The sequence below is a fragment of the Saccostrea cucullata genome, unplaced genomic scaffold (assembly GCF_032062105.1).
Source record: "Saccostrea cucullata isolate Sc308-1 unplaced genomic scaffold, CSIRO_AGI_Scuc_v1 ctg1878, whole genome shotgun sequence".
In the NCBI taxonomy this organism is placed as follows: Eukaryota; Metazoa; Mollusca; class Bivalvia; order Ostreida; family Ostreidae; genus Saccostrea; species Saccostrea cuccullata.
Window position 1 is genome coordinate 119439 of NW_026920665.1, and position 17721 is coordinate 137159.

The 17721-nt window shown below is 34.7% G+C and overlaps 1 protein-coding gene across 1 annotated transcript; it reads right to left on the reverse strand.

Moving 5' to 3' along the window:
* Positions 1-1966: 1966 nt before the first annotated feature.
* On the reverse strand, positions 1967-17130 carry LOC134255033 (DNA-binding protein Ikaros-like). The gene is made up of 3 exons (XM_062737573.1): positions 17041-17130; positions 3553-4168; positions 1967-3310 (listed from the first exon to the last, which is right to left on the reverse strand). The coding sequence occupies exons 2-3, from the start codon at positions 4160-4162 to the stop codon at positions 2061-2063; spliced, it is 1860 nt and encodes a 619-aa protein (XP_062593557.1). The 5' UTR covers positions 4163-4168; positions 17041-17130; the 3' UTR covers positions 1967-2060.
* Between the last annotated feature and the right edge of the window lie 591 nt (positions 17131-17721).

Consider the following 17721-nt stretch of genomic DNA (forward strand, 5'->3'; position numbering starts at 1 on the left):
AAGAGAATGAAGCATTAGTGATCTTGAGGAATGAATGCTGTTTAATAGATATTGGGAATCTCCATGTAAATACATGTACACTATTCAATTAGATTCTCTTGGTCGAATAAAAAAATTAAAGAATTCATTGTGCAGTGTTAAGAACCTTCTTATTTCAAAACAAAATTGGGCAGAAATCATATTAACTGGCCACAAGAACTATAATAAGTAAACATAACTATGGCTTTTGTTTGGGTATTGCACAAACACTGGACAAAGAACATATACTAATAGTACATTAAATGCATAACAATATTTAAAAAAAAAACAAAAAACAATAATATAATTTTTTCATTACACATGGAAAAAGAAAACAAACAACCTATCCCCCCTAATAACATTTTGATTTAATAAACCTTTATGCACACTAGTATAGATGTAATAATCATGAATTGAGAATTCTCGTACTCAATCAGAAACAATCTCAAATGATTTGATCAAGCATAGAGAAATGTTGTTACCCTTTCAACAAAGCATTTGCATTTCAATTACCATCTAATCTATGAATATGTATGCATGCATATTTTAATGGATATACATATGTACAGATTATACCAAAACAAATATTCATGAGTTTTTATATTGGTAAAAAATAATTTCATCATGCAAAATTGGTAAACACAAAATTTTTACCCAAATTCAGAGGAAATTTGTTCATGTTCATATAGGTAGGAAATAGTAAGTTCAAAAGACTGTTTTTAAAAAAGTCTTCCAGAGAGCCCTGTTCTTCGACTTTTTAAAAGATATCTTTGCTTATTTTTTGTACTTTACCCTTGGCTTTCCAAATCAAAAATGTGTCACTTAGTATATGGTATCTTTAATAATACGATTTTTCCATAACTATTTATAGGCAATTTTATTATTTCATTTGAAATTAACACATTGGGACTTCTAAATGACAACTAATTAAAACTCTATCAAGACACACCCACTATGTAAGTCTATTTTCAATTAAGTACATTTTACTGATAGAAAAATGCAGAGCAAAAAATGAATTTAAGATCTTGTCAATGAAATAAAGTCAAAGTGATGAAAATTTTCAGCTGCCACAATATTTTCTCAATAAAAAAATCTAGATTTTTGAATGATACGTGCATATTGCTTCAACCGGGTTTGGTAAATTTATATCATGTTACTCTTATAAAAATGCTTGCTTTGGTAGTCTAATTATGGTTTGGTAAGTAAAGAAAGGGTCAATGATATGTAAAGGTAAAATGTGTACTCTCGCTTTTTAGAAGAATTCTGATGCATGTTCTCCGAGTTATCCTAGTTTCTGAAACTATTCGTCACATGGATATAAATTATTATAGAATGTCAGTCTACATAAAGCATGTTCAATCTAACCTATACCCTAATGATATATATTCTTTCTACTAAAAATCTGCAGAATAAACACATGATAAATATCTTGTACACATTATCATGCTGTTTAAACAAAACTATAACATGATAAAGCTCAATAAGTAATGGCTAATCAAGCTAGCTTAAATTATACGTAAATTGCATGGATATGAAAATGTTTAAATTCAGTTCTATGAACTCCTATAACATACAAAAATAAATCAAAACACATACAAGTACCTGTAACATGTGATGAAGCTATTTTGCCAGAGTGTACTTAATATATAACCATTGTATAAACATGCAAGATATTTCCCCAGAAATGCAAAAAAAAAAAAGAAAAAAAATTAAGAAATATTGCATAATTAGTAAATAAAGTTTTGTTCAGTATCAGTACATGGCAATGATAAGTTATAAAATAAATCTAGAGATCTTTATTACATCAAGTGAAACAAAAGGGAAGCTACTCTTGTGAAAATCTGTGCACTGAGATCAAAAACTTGAGTAAAAAAAAATAATGAACTGAACAAAACATTTGTACATTCACAATACAACAAACTGAAGTGCAAAATGCTTCCAATATAATTACTTTGTTGTTCAATATGTTTTGATAATAATTACTAATTCTTGTCCTTAGTGTCCTAGAAAAATTCAAAGTTAAACATTTGTGAAAAACTTTTTCAGCACTGATGTCCTCTCATAATATGAGAATAGAAACCATATTTGTTACCACACTGTTTGCCACAGACATTACACACGAACGGGTCAGTGTGGCTATGGCAACCTACATGAATGTAATACAGAACTTCATCTTCAAATGATATGCCGCAATGGTGACAGCGATTGGCTGACTGCAAACTTGACCCTGTGTCATTGGTTGATGACCTTTGATGTTGTGGCAGGTGCCCTAGTTCACACTGCACACCTTGGTCTGTTACAGAAACGAAAGAGTCAAAGCAAGCCTCTGTCTTAATGTGTGGAAGATTGCACTGAATTCCCCTGTTTTGAATTTCTATTTTCACCGTGGTGTTGACACTGTTAGACCGCCCCTCCGCCTGAGATGAACTGGTTGATTCCGCTGAATTTGCCCTGACAGAAGTAGATGCCTCATTACTATCTAATCCCATAAGATTCTTCTGATGCTGCAGACGATATGATGATAGACTTCCTAGACTGTCAGGGAAACCCTGCTGGCGATTTGAAATCACTGAACTGGAAACGTCTGGGGTGTCTTCACGCTCAGGCGGTTCCACTTTAATTTTAACTGGGTGGCCCCTGCCATCCGACACTAAAGTGGGTTGGGCTACACTGACATGAGGATGGTCTCGTCCTGAGGGGCTAAGATAGTACCCAGATGATGTAATAGTGCTGCTGGGGGGTACTCTCTGAGGTGGGTGAGTATTCATTATTGATGAAACAATTGAGCGTAGGTAATTAGAGGCCAGGTGATTTTCCTCATTGGCCTGTTGCCTCATGGGTGTCACATAGCTTCCAAACTGTGTCTGAAGTCCCTGTGTCTGAGCAGTATATGTTTGGTGTTGAAAGTTCACTGTAGGAACCTGATGGTGGATTCCTGTCAGCAGAGAATGGAGGGCATTTGATGCCGAGAAGTTCCCACTTCCTGTCGTGTGCCGTAGGTTCTGACCTCCGAGATCCGGTTGATTGATTCCGTAGTGAGCATCTGGATAATTGGCTGGTGGGTAGGTGCTGTGTGTGGGTAGAGAGTATGGAAGATTTGGACCAAGGTGTTCATTGTGCACCTGCACAAAGTGTTCTCGAAATTTTCGAGGCAGTATGGTTGAGAATGAGCACTTCCCACACTTGAGAACATTGACGGGATTGTTTCCAACATGGAGTCTACGATGGCGACGGAAGTTACTCTTGTCATTGGTGGTATAGTCACAGAGGTGACATTTCAGTGCCTTTACACCTGAAAAGATATTAAAGTGAAACTTAATAGTCTGTTATTTGCTTTTAAATGTTGTAATTAAAATAAATATCAACACAAAATTATGTGACACACTTCCCTAATTACCTTTCACTTCACTGTTAGTCAATTTCGACTTAATGTAAAAAAAAAATCGCTAAAAATATACCTAATACATCAAATATATCAAGTAAACACTGTGATATACATGTGTCCATGTTACTCCAAAGGGATTAGCTTCTTACCTCCATGCTTTGGCATGTGTAACTGCAGCTGTGTGTAGGTTGAGGTACAAAAGCTACAAAGTCTACATTTATAAACGTTGGTCATCACTGGGTCCATAGGGGAAGACTCCGGTGAGGAATCAGGTAACAGGTACGTCGCATCCTTCCCATAATCCATCATGTCAGGCTGCATACTGTCAATCTGGGAATTCCCCTGTCCAACACCAAGACCATCAGAGTTTTGTTGCACATCAGACACGGGTGGTGATTGACTGTGATTGGACGATCCAAAACTTCTAACATCTCTGCTCACCAGCGAGTTTTGATGCGGGGAGTGTCGGTGTTTACCGCCGTGATCTGGAACAGAAAGGTTTAGGGCACTTGAAGGTGTCTCTCGGTCAATTATTGCCATGTCACGCTGAGCCATGGAGCTGGCAAGAAGAAGTCTAGCCATTGCACTGTCACTGCTGGGCTCCTCAAGCCTTGATCCCAGAATGAGGCTAGGGGTATCCCGACTTTGTTGACTTTCTTGAGGGACATCTTCAGATGCTCTGTCGTCTTCATTCTGACTGCCTTCAGTTTTCACATCATCATGACTATCAATTTTTCCACTGTCTGGTTCTTCTGCCATTACCTACTGCAGTAAAATAAATAAAATGAAGATTAACCACACTTTATATATAATATGTTGTTTAAAATTAAACCAGAGAAATAATCACATAGATTCACAACTGTTTGGAATCTCGTAATATCTTGCAGTCCCTGTCGTTTCCTTTTTTCCAAATCTTGCCCTTGCTAAAACACACCAATCTTGAAAACTATTAGTCTTTCCCCTAATCATGATAATTTCAGCTAATGCATCATGCAGTCAGCTGTCATCTTCATTACTAGATATCATAGAATGTTCATGTTTTATTGTTAAAATGATATTGTACTATGGATCAGATATAACAAATAGAATTAGTTCCGTGTATTGGTAATGTAGCAAAATACATAGGCTATATAACTGGTTCCAACTTAATGCATTTACTATGTATAACCCAGAGAGTTCCGGATTTAAACATGGCTGGTAAATTTAAAGCGAGAAAAACATTGAAAAAAAGTTTGATTTTCATCTATAAATGGATTTATCTTTTGGGATAAAAGGCATATAAAATCTCATAAAGGTTTGTTTTTGATAAATTGGTAGTTAATTTTACACAACATTTGTATTCTTCAAAACTATGTCAGAGCGGATCCCCTTTGATTTGCTACATTGCAAGCATACAGGACATATTCTAACTGTGGCTTGTCCCGAAACACAGATTTTTCTAAATACCTTAAGACCATTTGTAAAATTTTGTTATCATTGTCTTTCATTCTCGGTGAAAGTCTTTATTATCGGTAATCATGCTCAGAAAGTGTTCAAAATACAGTGTAAAACAAGGAATCTGTGAGCGAATGCTCACTAGTAATACCCCCGCTCTGATACGAATGTATGCTTTTATGTGAATAATTATACACGTGTTAAGTTAATGAAATGTAACTTTTTAAGTATTTATTTTCATTTAAGGTAAATTCTTTATCATCATTAAAGTTTATGCAGAAAGTATCTGTAAAAATACATAGAAACCAAAGCATCTTGTTAGAACTATATATATATACCGATATTGTGCTGAGAAAAATGCGACGAAAATTTGTTATGTATAAAACAGACAGACGGACGGATAAACAGGAAGTTGACATTGGATTTGAACAAAAATGAATCCCACCGTATGACATGCCTTGGCAAAGATTGTGCTAAAATTTCAGTCATCTGCGATGAACGGTTGCTGAGAAAAATGCGACGAAAATTTGTTATGTATAAAACAGACAGACGGACGGATAAACAGGAAGTTGACATCAGATTTGAACAAAAATGAATCCCACCGTATGACATGCCTTGGCAAAGATTGTGCTAAAATTTCAGTCATCTGCGATGAACAGTTGCTGAGAAAAATGCGACGAAAATTTGTTACGGACGGACAGACGGACGGACAGCTGGACAGACAGACAGACAGACAGACAGACACACAAGGATAAAACAGTATACCCCCCACTCCTTTGGAGCGGGGGTATAATAAAAATTATAATGCAGTTCATTGAATTTATTGTCTTGTATACCTTAGAAGAATTAAATAAAATATTTTGAATTTTTTATGTAAAAAAAAAAAATGATCGTTTTGGAGAAAACATGAATAAACAGTGTATTATTTAAAATTGGAATTATTTTGATTATTGGAATTTGGGGTTTTCAAGAAAAAATCCCTTAGTTAGACTAACTTAGACAACTAACAAGAATTTCCTTTGCATTTTGTGTTATTATTTGACTAACTTAGACAACTAACAAGAATTTCCACTGCAAATTGTTTTAGTTTGACTAACTTAGTCAACTAACAAGAATTTCCATTGCAAATTGTCTTAGTATTTGACTAACTTAGTCAACTAACATGAACATTTCTATTAAAATCTAGTTTAGTTAATAATTTTAGAATATAAGTTTTTTTTCTATTTATTTTATAATTATCTTGTTTTAAATCATTTTATTTGTTTCTGGAATGTTGTTTGTGCTGGTGTTCTTTTTTTTTTTAATTTTGCATGCATTTTATTTTTTGGACTTTGCCTAAAGTCAAGGCTTAGTCAGTTTTTTGTCAGTCTCAGCAGGGTTAGTTAGCGCACGCGTAAATGGGGTTAGTCATGCCAGGCACAACTAACCCCCTACTGCGCATGCCTGGCTACTTTCTAATCGTAGATTTTGATTAAAAACGTTCAAATTAATATCCCATCGTGAATAATGTTCAGTAAATACTCTCAAAAGATTCCAGAATCCTCACCAGCTTGCGTAAATTTCGTAATTCGTAACGTAGTTCACACTCAGACGCCGAGGGAAGATCGTGTCGTTTCGTTGTTTCCAATTTTTCACTAACCTTGCAGTTTGCATTCGAAAAATCCCATCCTTCGTGTCAACATTGCCAAGAAAATGCTGCAGTAGATAAAGATATGTTAGCAATAGGAAAACATGCTTTAAAACGCGAAGAAACACGAAGATATGCAGCCTCCTTCGATCTCAACACAGCCAGTGCAGACACAGCTCGGCGTCACTTCCGCTGTGACGTCAGATTCATTCGTATTCAATCGTAGCTACTCGGCTATTTCCGAAATCCTCTTCGGGTCTTGATCTCCGATACGGAAAAAGACGAGTTTGATCCGACCGCCCCTGCATTGTGTAAAAGGAATATTGGGGTTTCATTTGTGAAATACTTTGGACAGTGTTATCCAATATTTTATTAAATGATAATTAATAGATATTCATAAAGACTTGTAACGAGATTACTTCAAAACACGTATGAATTAGTATTAATCCACAATATTAATGTACCTTTCTTTTGCAGCTTTACGTTGTACATCACAGGTATAAGTTATAAATCTGTCTCTCTAATTGTTCACAAAACTGTTTGTTCGTTTCAATGTTGATTTTAGTTTTTTTTTTCTGGTGAAGGTATAGTTTATGTTCAGATGTAATAATTATTCTAAAAAAATATTTTGATAGAGGAGTAAAAATAGTACTAAGTATATAATTTCTTTGTCAGTTAAGAGACGCATTTTAGACACAGGTACCTGTGTAGAAATATTCAAAAATCATATGTATACAATATTTTGATATAAAAAGTAATAATGAAGGTGAATGGAGGACTCTTAATGTGTGGGAATCTATCTTTTCTACGCATAAGTTTGACGTCCAAATAATATTTCCCTCTCAGATACGTTTTATTTCTTTCTCTCTCTCTCTCCACTTGGCCAAAAGGGGGGTCCAATCCTCGGACCCCCCCTTCTGTATCCGCCAATGCCCACCATTCTATAATATCGAAAGATTTGAAGCTACCAAACTCTTATCCGGAACTCCTACTACATTTGTAAAAGGATCTGCCTAGCTGGTTGAAATTTTGACGTCCATATTATGTTACAAAATATACACCCAGTTTCGGTGTTAATTGTCAAGAGCGCCTAGATCCTTAGGTACTAGTATCTGACATTTGAAAATTTTGATTTTTGTTCGTTGTAAATGTTTTTTTTTAAAGTGTATAGTGATAATATGAAATATTTATTATGGTGTATCCTTATTTATTTGGAGTTTTGGACGAAGGGCTGTGACGAGTGCAAAACACCCAGAATACACAAATCCATCATAAATAAAAATTTCAATACCTTTCCGGTATCATCGCCAATCAAACCTCATGTCACTTATTTTCATGCATGACTTTTAAAATTGTAAAATGATGTCGTTTTTGTCAATTGACCGCACAATCTCTTCTTCCTACCAGTATTTTACGTTTGTGCGTTCATAAGAAAAACAGAACAAAAGATCGAAGTTGAAGAAGGAAAATTCAGGTGTTGTTCGAAAATTAAGAAAAAAAAGATACCTGTCGCATCACGACAACTCTTTATCAGGGCGAATAACTCTAAATCGGTAGATGAAGTACAACATAGCAAGCATTGGCGGATCCAGAGGGGGTTGGGGGTTGGAACCCACCCTTTTTTTTTTGCTTAGTGGAGAGAGAGAGAATAAAAAGTTTTCTGAGAATAAATATTTGTACGTCTTACTTACTTATTGAATAGATAGATTCTTACACATTCAGTTTCCTCCATTCACCTTCACTACTATTTTTTATATGAGAGAATGGTAGAATATATTCCGCTTTTAAAAAAAAATATATACCGTAAAAGTTGAATTATTAGCGAGGGTTTAATTTTGGCATTATTAGCGAGGGTGCCAAGATCGCTAAAATTGAATATCGCTAAAAATTAATTGCGTTTTATTTGTAATAGCTTCATTGATATGCCTCATTTTGGTTAGAAAATTCTTTTGTCAATTAGTCAATATATATATAAAGACTATAGGACTATCAACATTAACTATTATTGTTATACCTTTAGAAATTTTTCCTATAGAAATCTAGTCGAAAAAAATTCTTAACATTTCTAATGGTTTTCTGAGCGCATAAAAAATTGATGTTGGACCGCTGAGTGAATTGTTGGACCGGTCGATGAGGTGTTGAACCGCTTATGTCACAGAATGGGCAATGCTTAATCTAGCTCATTTTCATTCCTTGGTTATTGTATATAGTAAAGAATTTTGTATCTAGAAAGTATGGATAATCTTCAATTTTGTAAATATCGGTCATTGACCGGTTGCACGATTTCCATACCATTACCGGAAGTCAAGTTTGAGTCTGCTTTGCCTTAACAGAAAATAAAAAAGTGCATGTTTAACAAAACTTTTTACAATATAATGGAGTTTCGTTTGTTGCAGATAAGAAAAAAACTGAATAAGATACTTAAATTGTTAGGGGAAAAAAAACTGAGCATCATATGACAACTTTCGTTAGCCCTATAGCATTCCTGGTGAAATGATAAACACATTATCATCATTCTTTATTTTATGACATACATTAATAGAACAGTTTTTTAGTGCCTTGCTCATACTTAGGTGTATTAATATTGCAACAGGTGTATATTGGAGTAAAATTCCTGAGGATTTTTCTCTAGTACATGTCTTTGAACATTTAAACAAAATTGTAGTCAAAAGATGTAAATAGTTATGCCGAGTTTAATACTGTATCATTCGAACCATCGGACGTATCCCTCCCTATTCTACCTCCAAAACTAGTGAAAGACCACAAAATATTGATGGATAGATGATGGTACTGATTGCTAAACTATAGAAAATAATTGCTAAAATTGTCCAATTAATTTATATTGGTGGTCAAACAGTGGAGAAATATAATATGTTTAAGTTGATAACACGTGCTATTCAAGGAATCACTAGTTAGTGCTGGTACTCCAGGGAGATGCAGCAAAGAAATCCGAGGCGTCAAATATATGGAAACATGGAAGCCAGAGGATCCGCCAGGCGACTTCAGCATGTTCATGGGCAGAAGTCGATCTTCATGTGTGTAACTGACTTCAAAAGGCTTCGACGGACGATAAAATATTTCTAAACACAGAATCCTATATAATCAATTGATTAACACAAAATGGATTCTCTGAAAAGCATACTTACTACCATACTGGTAAAATGTCTAAAATTCGGACAGGTCGACGGACGGACAGACAGACAAAATGATTGTTAAGATGCGTGTTCTAGTAGCTGAAGGATCTTTGATGAGGACGGGGTCGTTTATATATTTTGGAGCAAATGAGTTAAACAATGGTGTCATGATGTATATTTTGTATTTACTGCCACTCGGAAATTCAAGATGACAATGGCACCGGAACAGCTAGTAAGGAATGCATGTATACTCTTGTACATGTAAGTGTTTGTAGACTGAATTTTCCAAGAGTCGCAAATTGAAGTTTCATAACATACTACCAATTTAAGGAAGCATATCATAAACTGTGTGAAATGTATCAGGTGCATGTTGCTAAACGGAAACAATACTTCCAAGTTAAATCACTTTAAATATAAATTTTAAACTAAAAACAGAATACATTAATTTTTCAATGATATTTATTTCTTGATGATTATAAAGTCTGAGTTTATTTAGTCGTTATCAAGACCATTTTCTGAATTTCAAAATCAAGAATTGGGTACGGGAAACGGAACCGGAAATATCTGATGCCGTACATGTAGTGGTAAAATATAGATGAGTGGAAAAAAAAGTTAATTCAAACATAATGAACGGCTATTATCGATATTATGAGCGAAAAAATCCAATCTGATTTTTCTTGAAAATATGGGATTTTTTCCCATTAATTTCACTTTATTCTTGACAATCTTTTTTTTTTTGCACATACATATGTATGTCTTATGCGGCCAGTTTCTATCCTTCCTAAAGGTGGCCTCTTACAAGTTTGACTGTATATGATATTCATTAAATCCCAGTTTGAGGTACTTGAGGGTTTCATCAACACTTCTGTAGATGCAATAAATAATAAAATTGTCTTTTCCCCCTCTATCTCCATCTTCTTCTGTAAAAAATCACCTTAAAGCCTGCATGGGGGTTTTCTCTTCTTCTTGGATATCATTCAGGGTCTATTGTAGATGTACACTATACTACTGCTGCTTACTGGAGAATAGCTACAAGTCGATGCTTACCTTACATCTGCTTGACGTTACATATTTTTTTTAATATAAAAATTATACAATGTATTAAAAATCCATACCTAATACAGTGGCGGATCCAGAGGGGGGTTACGGGGGTTGCACCCCCCCCCCCCCCCTTTGGATTTGCAAAAAAGAAAGAGAAATAAGAAAGTTCCAATTTTTTTGTTGTGTTTTTACTACAGAAAATGAAAGGTGAAAGGCTAATGTTGCAATATATAAAGAAATTTAGTTGTAAAAACAAAATAAAATCCCATCCCTTTACAAAATAGGATTTTCAGGTTCGGAGATTTATTTTCCTTTCTTTTTCAAAAAATTTCTGGTAATGTTTACAAGTACTTTTTCCCAGATTAATCAACCGACAACGTCCCACTTTCAAAAACCATACTCCACCCCGTATCGATATTCTATTGAGTTATTTAACTATATGTATGTGTACAACGTACGTTTTAACTGTTTTCGCCTTCACCCCCCCCCCCTTTGAAAATAACCTCAACCCCCCCCCCCTTTGAAAAATTTCTGGATCCGCGCCTGTAATACACTTTCCTTCTATATTTTTCTTAGATAAATAATAAACCCCTAAAAACTATATTAGGTATGGGTTTTTTTTTCATATAAAAAAAATAAGTTACGTCAGGTGCTAGCGGCTTAGCTTGATCAAATCTCTGAATGGTACTACAATGTTTATATGAACGCACAATTAATTTGGTGTCCCAATAATATACAAATATTTATTACAGGTACGGTTTGCAAGTGTTTTGTATTTATAAACAAGATTATTCACATTTTCGTGAAGGAAGATATGTACCCATAAATGCGGATATAGATCTAAATGAGTGGTTACGCCCCCCTTTTTCATTTTACGTTATATTCCCATCAGTGAACTCGTCAGTTTGGTCGTCTGACTGGGACAGCATGACATTGAGGTAGCCTGGAGGCATTGAGGATAATACCAAAAATGCCAGTATCAATCCAATTTTAGATTATGTGCATTTGACATTCTAAATAAAGAAAGGAAATAGAAAGTGGAGGATTATTTAATTTACACACACTAAAAAAATATTGTAGGTGAATCCCCCCTATTTGCGCCTTCTCGGGAAACTCAACCCCCTATAGATGGTTGGTTGGTTGGTTGGTTGTATGTTGTTTAACGTCCCTCTGGGGAATATTTCACTAATATGGAGACGCCACCACTTGCCGGTGGAGGGCTACAAATTTTGTCCTATGCTCGGCACTCAGGGTCTTTGAGCAATGAGGGATCTTTTTCGTGCCAGCGCCTTCTGCGACACGGGGCCTCAGTTTATACGATCTCATCCGAAGGACCGGTCTCCACGTCCTATGGTGGGATTCGAACCCGCGAAGTAAGGATTGACTCCTTGCTTCGCGACTCTAGAGCTGACGCTCTAACCACTGCGCCAAGCGGGCGACAACAACCCCATATAGATTGTAATGTCCAAAAATTTTGAAGATTAAAGAAATTATGGCAAATTATCAGATGAACACGTCAGCCCCTTTTATCGCCCCCCAAATAGTATGGTGTCTACCGCACTTTATTTAAAAAGAGAGTGGACAGTTTTGGATACCCTCTTCATCAGGGAAAAATCCCTTGTTCTGCGCACGGCAACCGCGAAATGGGTAGATTTTGTCCAGTTTTTTTTTTATTAAAAAAAAGGAGATCCCCACTCCTTGAATTTGCAGTTATTGAATGTATAAACTAAACCAAATAAAAGTGACCCCCTTTTTAAAGAACACCGATGTGTTAAGTTGGAATGGATTTATAGCTTTGAAGCTCTGGAAGTCAACGATACTTGGTTATATTAATTCTAAAACTCTATACAAATTCCAGGGAGTTCCTGACCCAAGAAGTCGACGACTAATACCCTATCTGACTCAAGAAGTCAACGACTATATATTATATATACCCTATATCTACTCTGAACCGAATGCTTTGCTCGTATATTTAAAGTTAAGAAATATCAATATGTTTTGGTTATTTCAAAAAAATTAGATGAGATTGTGGTGGAAAAATCTCCTCAAGAAAAAAGGCCTTGATCATTAGCAGATGCAGAAAGGGGGTCCGGTGGTTGGACCCCCTTTATATTTGTACACAGAGAGAGAGATACAGAGAGAGACATTTTTTCTGTAATATGGATATTTACTTGAATATGTCTAATAATTTGAAAATATGAAAAATCTCTGTCCTTTCTGCTCGCTAGATCTGTAAATTTTCGCGCATTTGCTTTAAATTCCGTCGTGTACCTTCACAACCCCAGCTAAGGGCTCCGAAACACTCTGTACCATGGGCTCATATACATTCACGTGTCAGCATGAGAGGGGAACCAAAGACAAATCTGCATGGGAGATTTGCTCCAAACATCCACAAGTTACATGCAAGGAAGATTCCAGAATATATAAAATTTTTGAATCATCTTCAGAAGTACCCGTAAATAACGTTTAGAAGTATGCATGAAATAAAAACTTTTGAAATGTTCCCGTAGTATGCCGATGGAGGGGACTCCTTTTTTCTAAGAATAATATCTTGCTGTGGTTTTACTAAATATTTTTAATCAATGAAGAAAAACTCTTAAAAATTAAATGTTCCCGAAGTATGAAGATGGAGGGGGCTCCCTTTTTCTGAGAATAATCTCTTGTTATGGTTTTACTTATTATAAATATTTGATTTGGAAGTTCCCTCCACATTTTTTGTTGTCGAAAAATATGCAGATTCAAACATTTGAAAGTAATGTACCGGAATACCCCGCCACAGAGATTTAAAAGTGTGCTTTATAGTCTTTTTTAAGGTTGTCAAATGTTCTTGGAGGCCCCCCTTCTTATAAATGTAGCTTGAATTTGCCTTGATGTAATTCTATGCATGAGTGCTGGGGGCACCGACCCCCCCCCCCCTTTCACCTGAGATAAACTTTCTTCACTGTTAAAATAAATTAAAAACACGGAAATTCTTTAAATAGAGAATAAAAAAAGAAGAATGCAATACACACTTTATTAAAATGAAGTATAAGACCAGGTATAGAGTTTAAAAGTATACCATTTAGAGTAAATCCTTTTTAGTCTCTCTTCCAATATTTTTTAATAGAAGTCACTGTTGAAAGAAGCATAGTACGATGTGTAACAATTTTGTTAAACATCTATACCTTTTCCCTCTAAATTAAAGATGCACTGTAAATACCGTGAATATTCGCGGCAGAACTGTAGCTCTCTGCTCGACGAGAAAATTCGCACAGTTAAAACGGAGAGGCACGGTTCTTGAGCTAGCCTCATATAAATAAGATGGTGAAAATGGTACAGGATCATTTAATGATTATTTTTTAAATGTTACAAATTTTAGCGCTTTTTAAAAACGGAACTGTTAAATTAGTATGTTTCATCTGATCGTAAACAACCATCAAAAAGACAAACTAAAACTCAACTAAAACTAAATGCAAAAAAAAAACCTGAAATGCTGAATAAACAAACGATTGAGAGTCAACATGGTTAACACTTAGATTGACAGAAATACCTGCAATGTAGCGGTAAGCTGCAAAAGAAAAGGTACGTTCTTTCATTGTGCATAAAATTAATTACACTACGTGTTTCAAGGTAATCTCATCATACGTCTATGTATATCTATTAATTAACATATTATAAAATTGGATTACACTGTCCAAAGTATGTTACAAATGATACCTCAACATTCCTTGGGGGTTACCTATTTCGGACTATTGTAGCCTAAAGGCGCATGGGCCGGGGTAGAGGATAAGATATTGGTACCCAAAGCGTCATAGAACCGAACTCACAGACAGACGGACCCCCAATTACTTATATATACCCTTCCATTTTTAAAAATTATCATACAGTTGTTTTGCATGCCTGTGTAATAGGTCAGCACATAGGGTATACATGCTCACGCCTTTACCTTTTGTAGAGCTCTACATATTCTGTGACGTAACAATACAATGATACGTCATTTTTTCTTCCTAAACCCAAGATTTGCACCCTAAAATGCGTCTCTTAACTGACAGTGAAATGACATAAGCGGGCCTAAAATCTTCAATCTTTTTCGTTTCATTTAAGCACTGAAACATTGTAGTATCGTAAATATTCTGATATATGTGTGCACTATCATCAAGGGGTGTCTCCCTGCACTTCCAGATTTTTATTCCTCTATCAAAATATTTTTTTTAGAATAATTATTACACCTGAACATAAACTTTACCTTCACCAGGAAAAACACTAAATTCAACATTGAAACGAACAAACAATTTTGTGAACAATTAGAGAGACAGAGTTATATACCTGTGATGTACAACGTAAAGCTGTAAAAGAAAGGTACGTTAATATTGTGGATTAATACTAATTCATACGTGTTTTGAAGTAATCTCGTCACAAGTCTTTATGCATGTATATCTATTAATTAACATTTAATAAAATATTGGATACCACTGTCCAAAGTATGTTACAAATGAAACCCCAATGCTTTTACACAATGCAGGGGCGGTCGGATCAAACTCGTCTTTTTCCGTATCGGAGATCAAGACCCGAAGAGGATTTCGGAAATAACCGAGTAGCTACGATTGAATACGAATGAATCTGACGTCACAGCGGAAGTGACGCCGAGCTGTGTCTGCACTGGCTGTGTTGAGATCGAAGGAGGCCGTATATCTTCGTGTTTCTCCGCGTTTTAAAGCATGTTTTCGTATTGCTAACATATTTTTATTTACTGCAGCATTTTCTTGGCAATGTTGACGCGAAGGATGGGATTTTTCGAATGCAAACTGCAAGGTTAGTGAAAAATTGGAAACAACGAAATGACACGATCTTCCCTCGGCGTCTGAGTGTGAACTACGTTACGAATTACGAAATTTACGCAAGCTGGTGAGGATTCTGGAATCTTTTGAGAGTATTTACTGAACATTATTCACGATGGGATGTTTATTTGAACGTTTTTAATCAAAATCTACGATTAGAAAGTAGCCAGGCATGCGCAGTAGGGGGTTAGTTGTGCCTGGCATGACTAACCCCATTTATGCGTGCGCTAACTAACCCTGCTGAGACTGACAAAAAACTGACTAAGCCTTGACTTTAGGCAAAGTCCAAAAAATAAAATGAATGCAAAATAAAAAAAAAAAGAACACCAGCACAAACAACATTCCAGAAACAAATAAAATGATTTAAAACAAGATAGTTATAAAATAAATAGAAAAAAAACTTATATTCTAAAATTATTAACTAAACTAGATTTTAATAGAAATGTTCATGTTAGTTGACTAAGTTAGTCAAATACTAAGACAATTTGCAATGGAAATTCTTGTTAGTTGACTAAGTTAGTCAAACTAAAACAATTTGCAGTGGAAATTCTTGTTAGTTGTCTAAGTTAGTCAAATAATAACACAAAATGCAAAGGAAATTCTTGTTAGTTGTCTAAGTTAGTCTAACTAAGGGATTTTTTCTTGAAAACCCCAAATTCCAATAATCAAAATAATTCCAATTTTAAATAATACACTGTTAATACATTTTATTTTATATAAATCTAGATTCAATATTCATATTTTCCTCATTCTGAAAATACTTTTCCTTGTGATTCAAAGTCCATAGTTTAATAAAATCTTAAATGAAACGGCACACAAAAATTCATAAATTATTTCATGAAATGATAGAAAATATTTTGTATTCCTCATTATAAATTCAAATTATGGAAAACTTAACCTGTTGATTTTTTCTGTTGACATTTTACCAATTTTATAGCAGAAATAACAATATTATCGGTCTTTTTTCATAAGATAGATGATTTAGGTAAGTTTGTTTATATTGGATACGGCAAGAGTTACTGTTCTTGCGCATTGCATCATAGGACAGAAAACCCTCGTTTAGGGGTATACCCCCGTTTAAGGGTTCAACTAGACTGGTGAAAATGATCAATACTTTGAAAATTTAGAAACTTCAATAAATCACACAAAAATCATCATTTATGCTTCTTCAATGTTGTTACAGCAAAATAGATAGTTAAAGTAGTTAAATCAGTTAGAAAATTAGTACCTCGGAGAAAAAACACCGAAGTAGTCAAGTACTAATTTTCTACACAAGCCCCTGTGATTAATACCCATGACATTTGGCGCCATATATTAAATGACCATAGAGCCATTGAAGTCAATTTTAAGTCTAAATATAAATTTACACATTGAAAACGCATTTGGAATCATCCTCGTTGCCAATTTAGAACTTTCAAAGAAAATGGATCTTGGTTAACTAGATGCATTCCATTTCACATCCCGCCCGAGATTCCTCGGTTCCTACTCAGAGATTGAATCGTTTTTCACTTCTCTAAATCGATAAGTTAAACAATAACTATAGAAATATTGTGCAAGTTCATTTTAGTTTGAAAATGCACATACCTTGGATTAAATCTTGAGTCATTTGATGTAATATTACGTGATAGAAAACATCCAACAATCTTCCTCAATATCTAAAAACGCCATTTTAATTTCTAATCTCCAATGACAGAAGAGTTTTTAAAGGGGCGCCAGCGGGGAAAAACATTACATTTAGAACCCAGATTATGCATCCATTTAAATAATCATGTTTATTCCAGCCAGCTACACTTGTCAAATATTTCTCTCTTTTAGGGGAGGGAGTACGGGCCTAATTTAAATTGAAATTTGATGAACAGATTGAATTTAATTTTTTTAACATAAGGCTTTTGCATATTTAGGAAAAAGACACCCCCCTCTTTTCCGTATATTCTGTTTGTATGAATTTCATTAAAACATGCATTAAATTCTTTAGTAAAAATACACTATAAAAATGTATTATAAACATTTTATTAAAATAGATTGAATAATACCAGTTTACCAGGAACCAGGGACCTAAATGTAAAAATACGCAGTATATCAATATAGGTCCCTCATTATCATGATTGTACAGTTAAATTTTATTAATCAAAATATTACACACCCATCTGCACTTATTTCGTTTATTGACCAATTAAGGGCCCTCGTGGGGCAAAAGGAAAGTACATTGTTAAAATGTATATACTTAATATATAATGGTTGAAATAGAATATACATACACACGGG

Bases quoted from the DNA above. Each gene is read 5' to 3' on its own strand.
- LOC134255033 (XM_062737573.1), bottom strand. From the start codon at position 4,162: ATGGCAGAAGAACCAGACAGTGGAAAAATTGATAGTCATGATGATGTG. The intron at 3,311-3,552 runs GTAAGAAGCTAA...ATATCTTTTCAG, and splicing joins ACACATGCCAAAGCATGGAG to GTGTAAAGGCACTGAAATGT.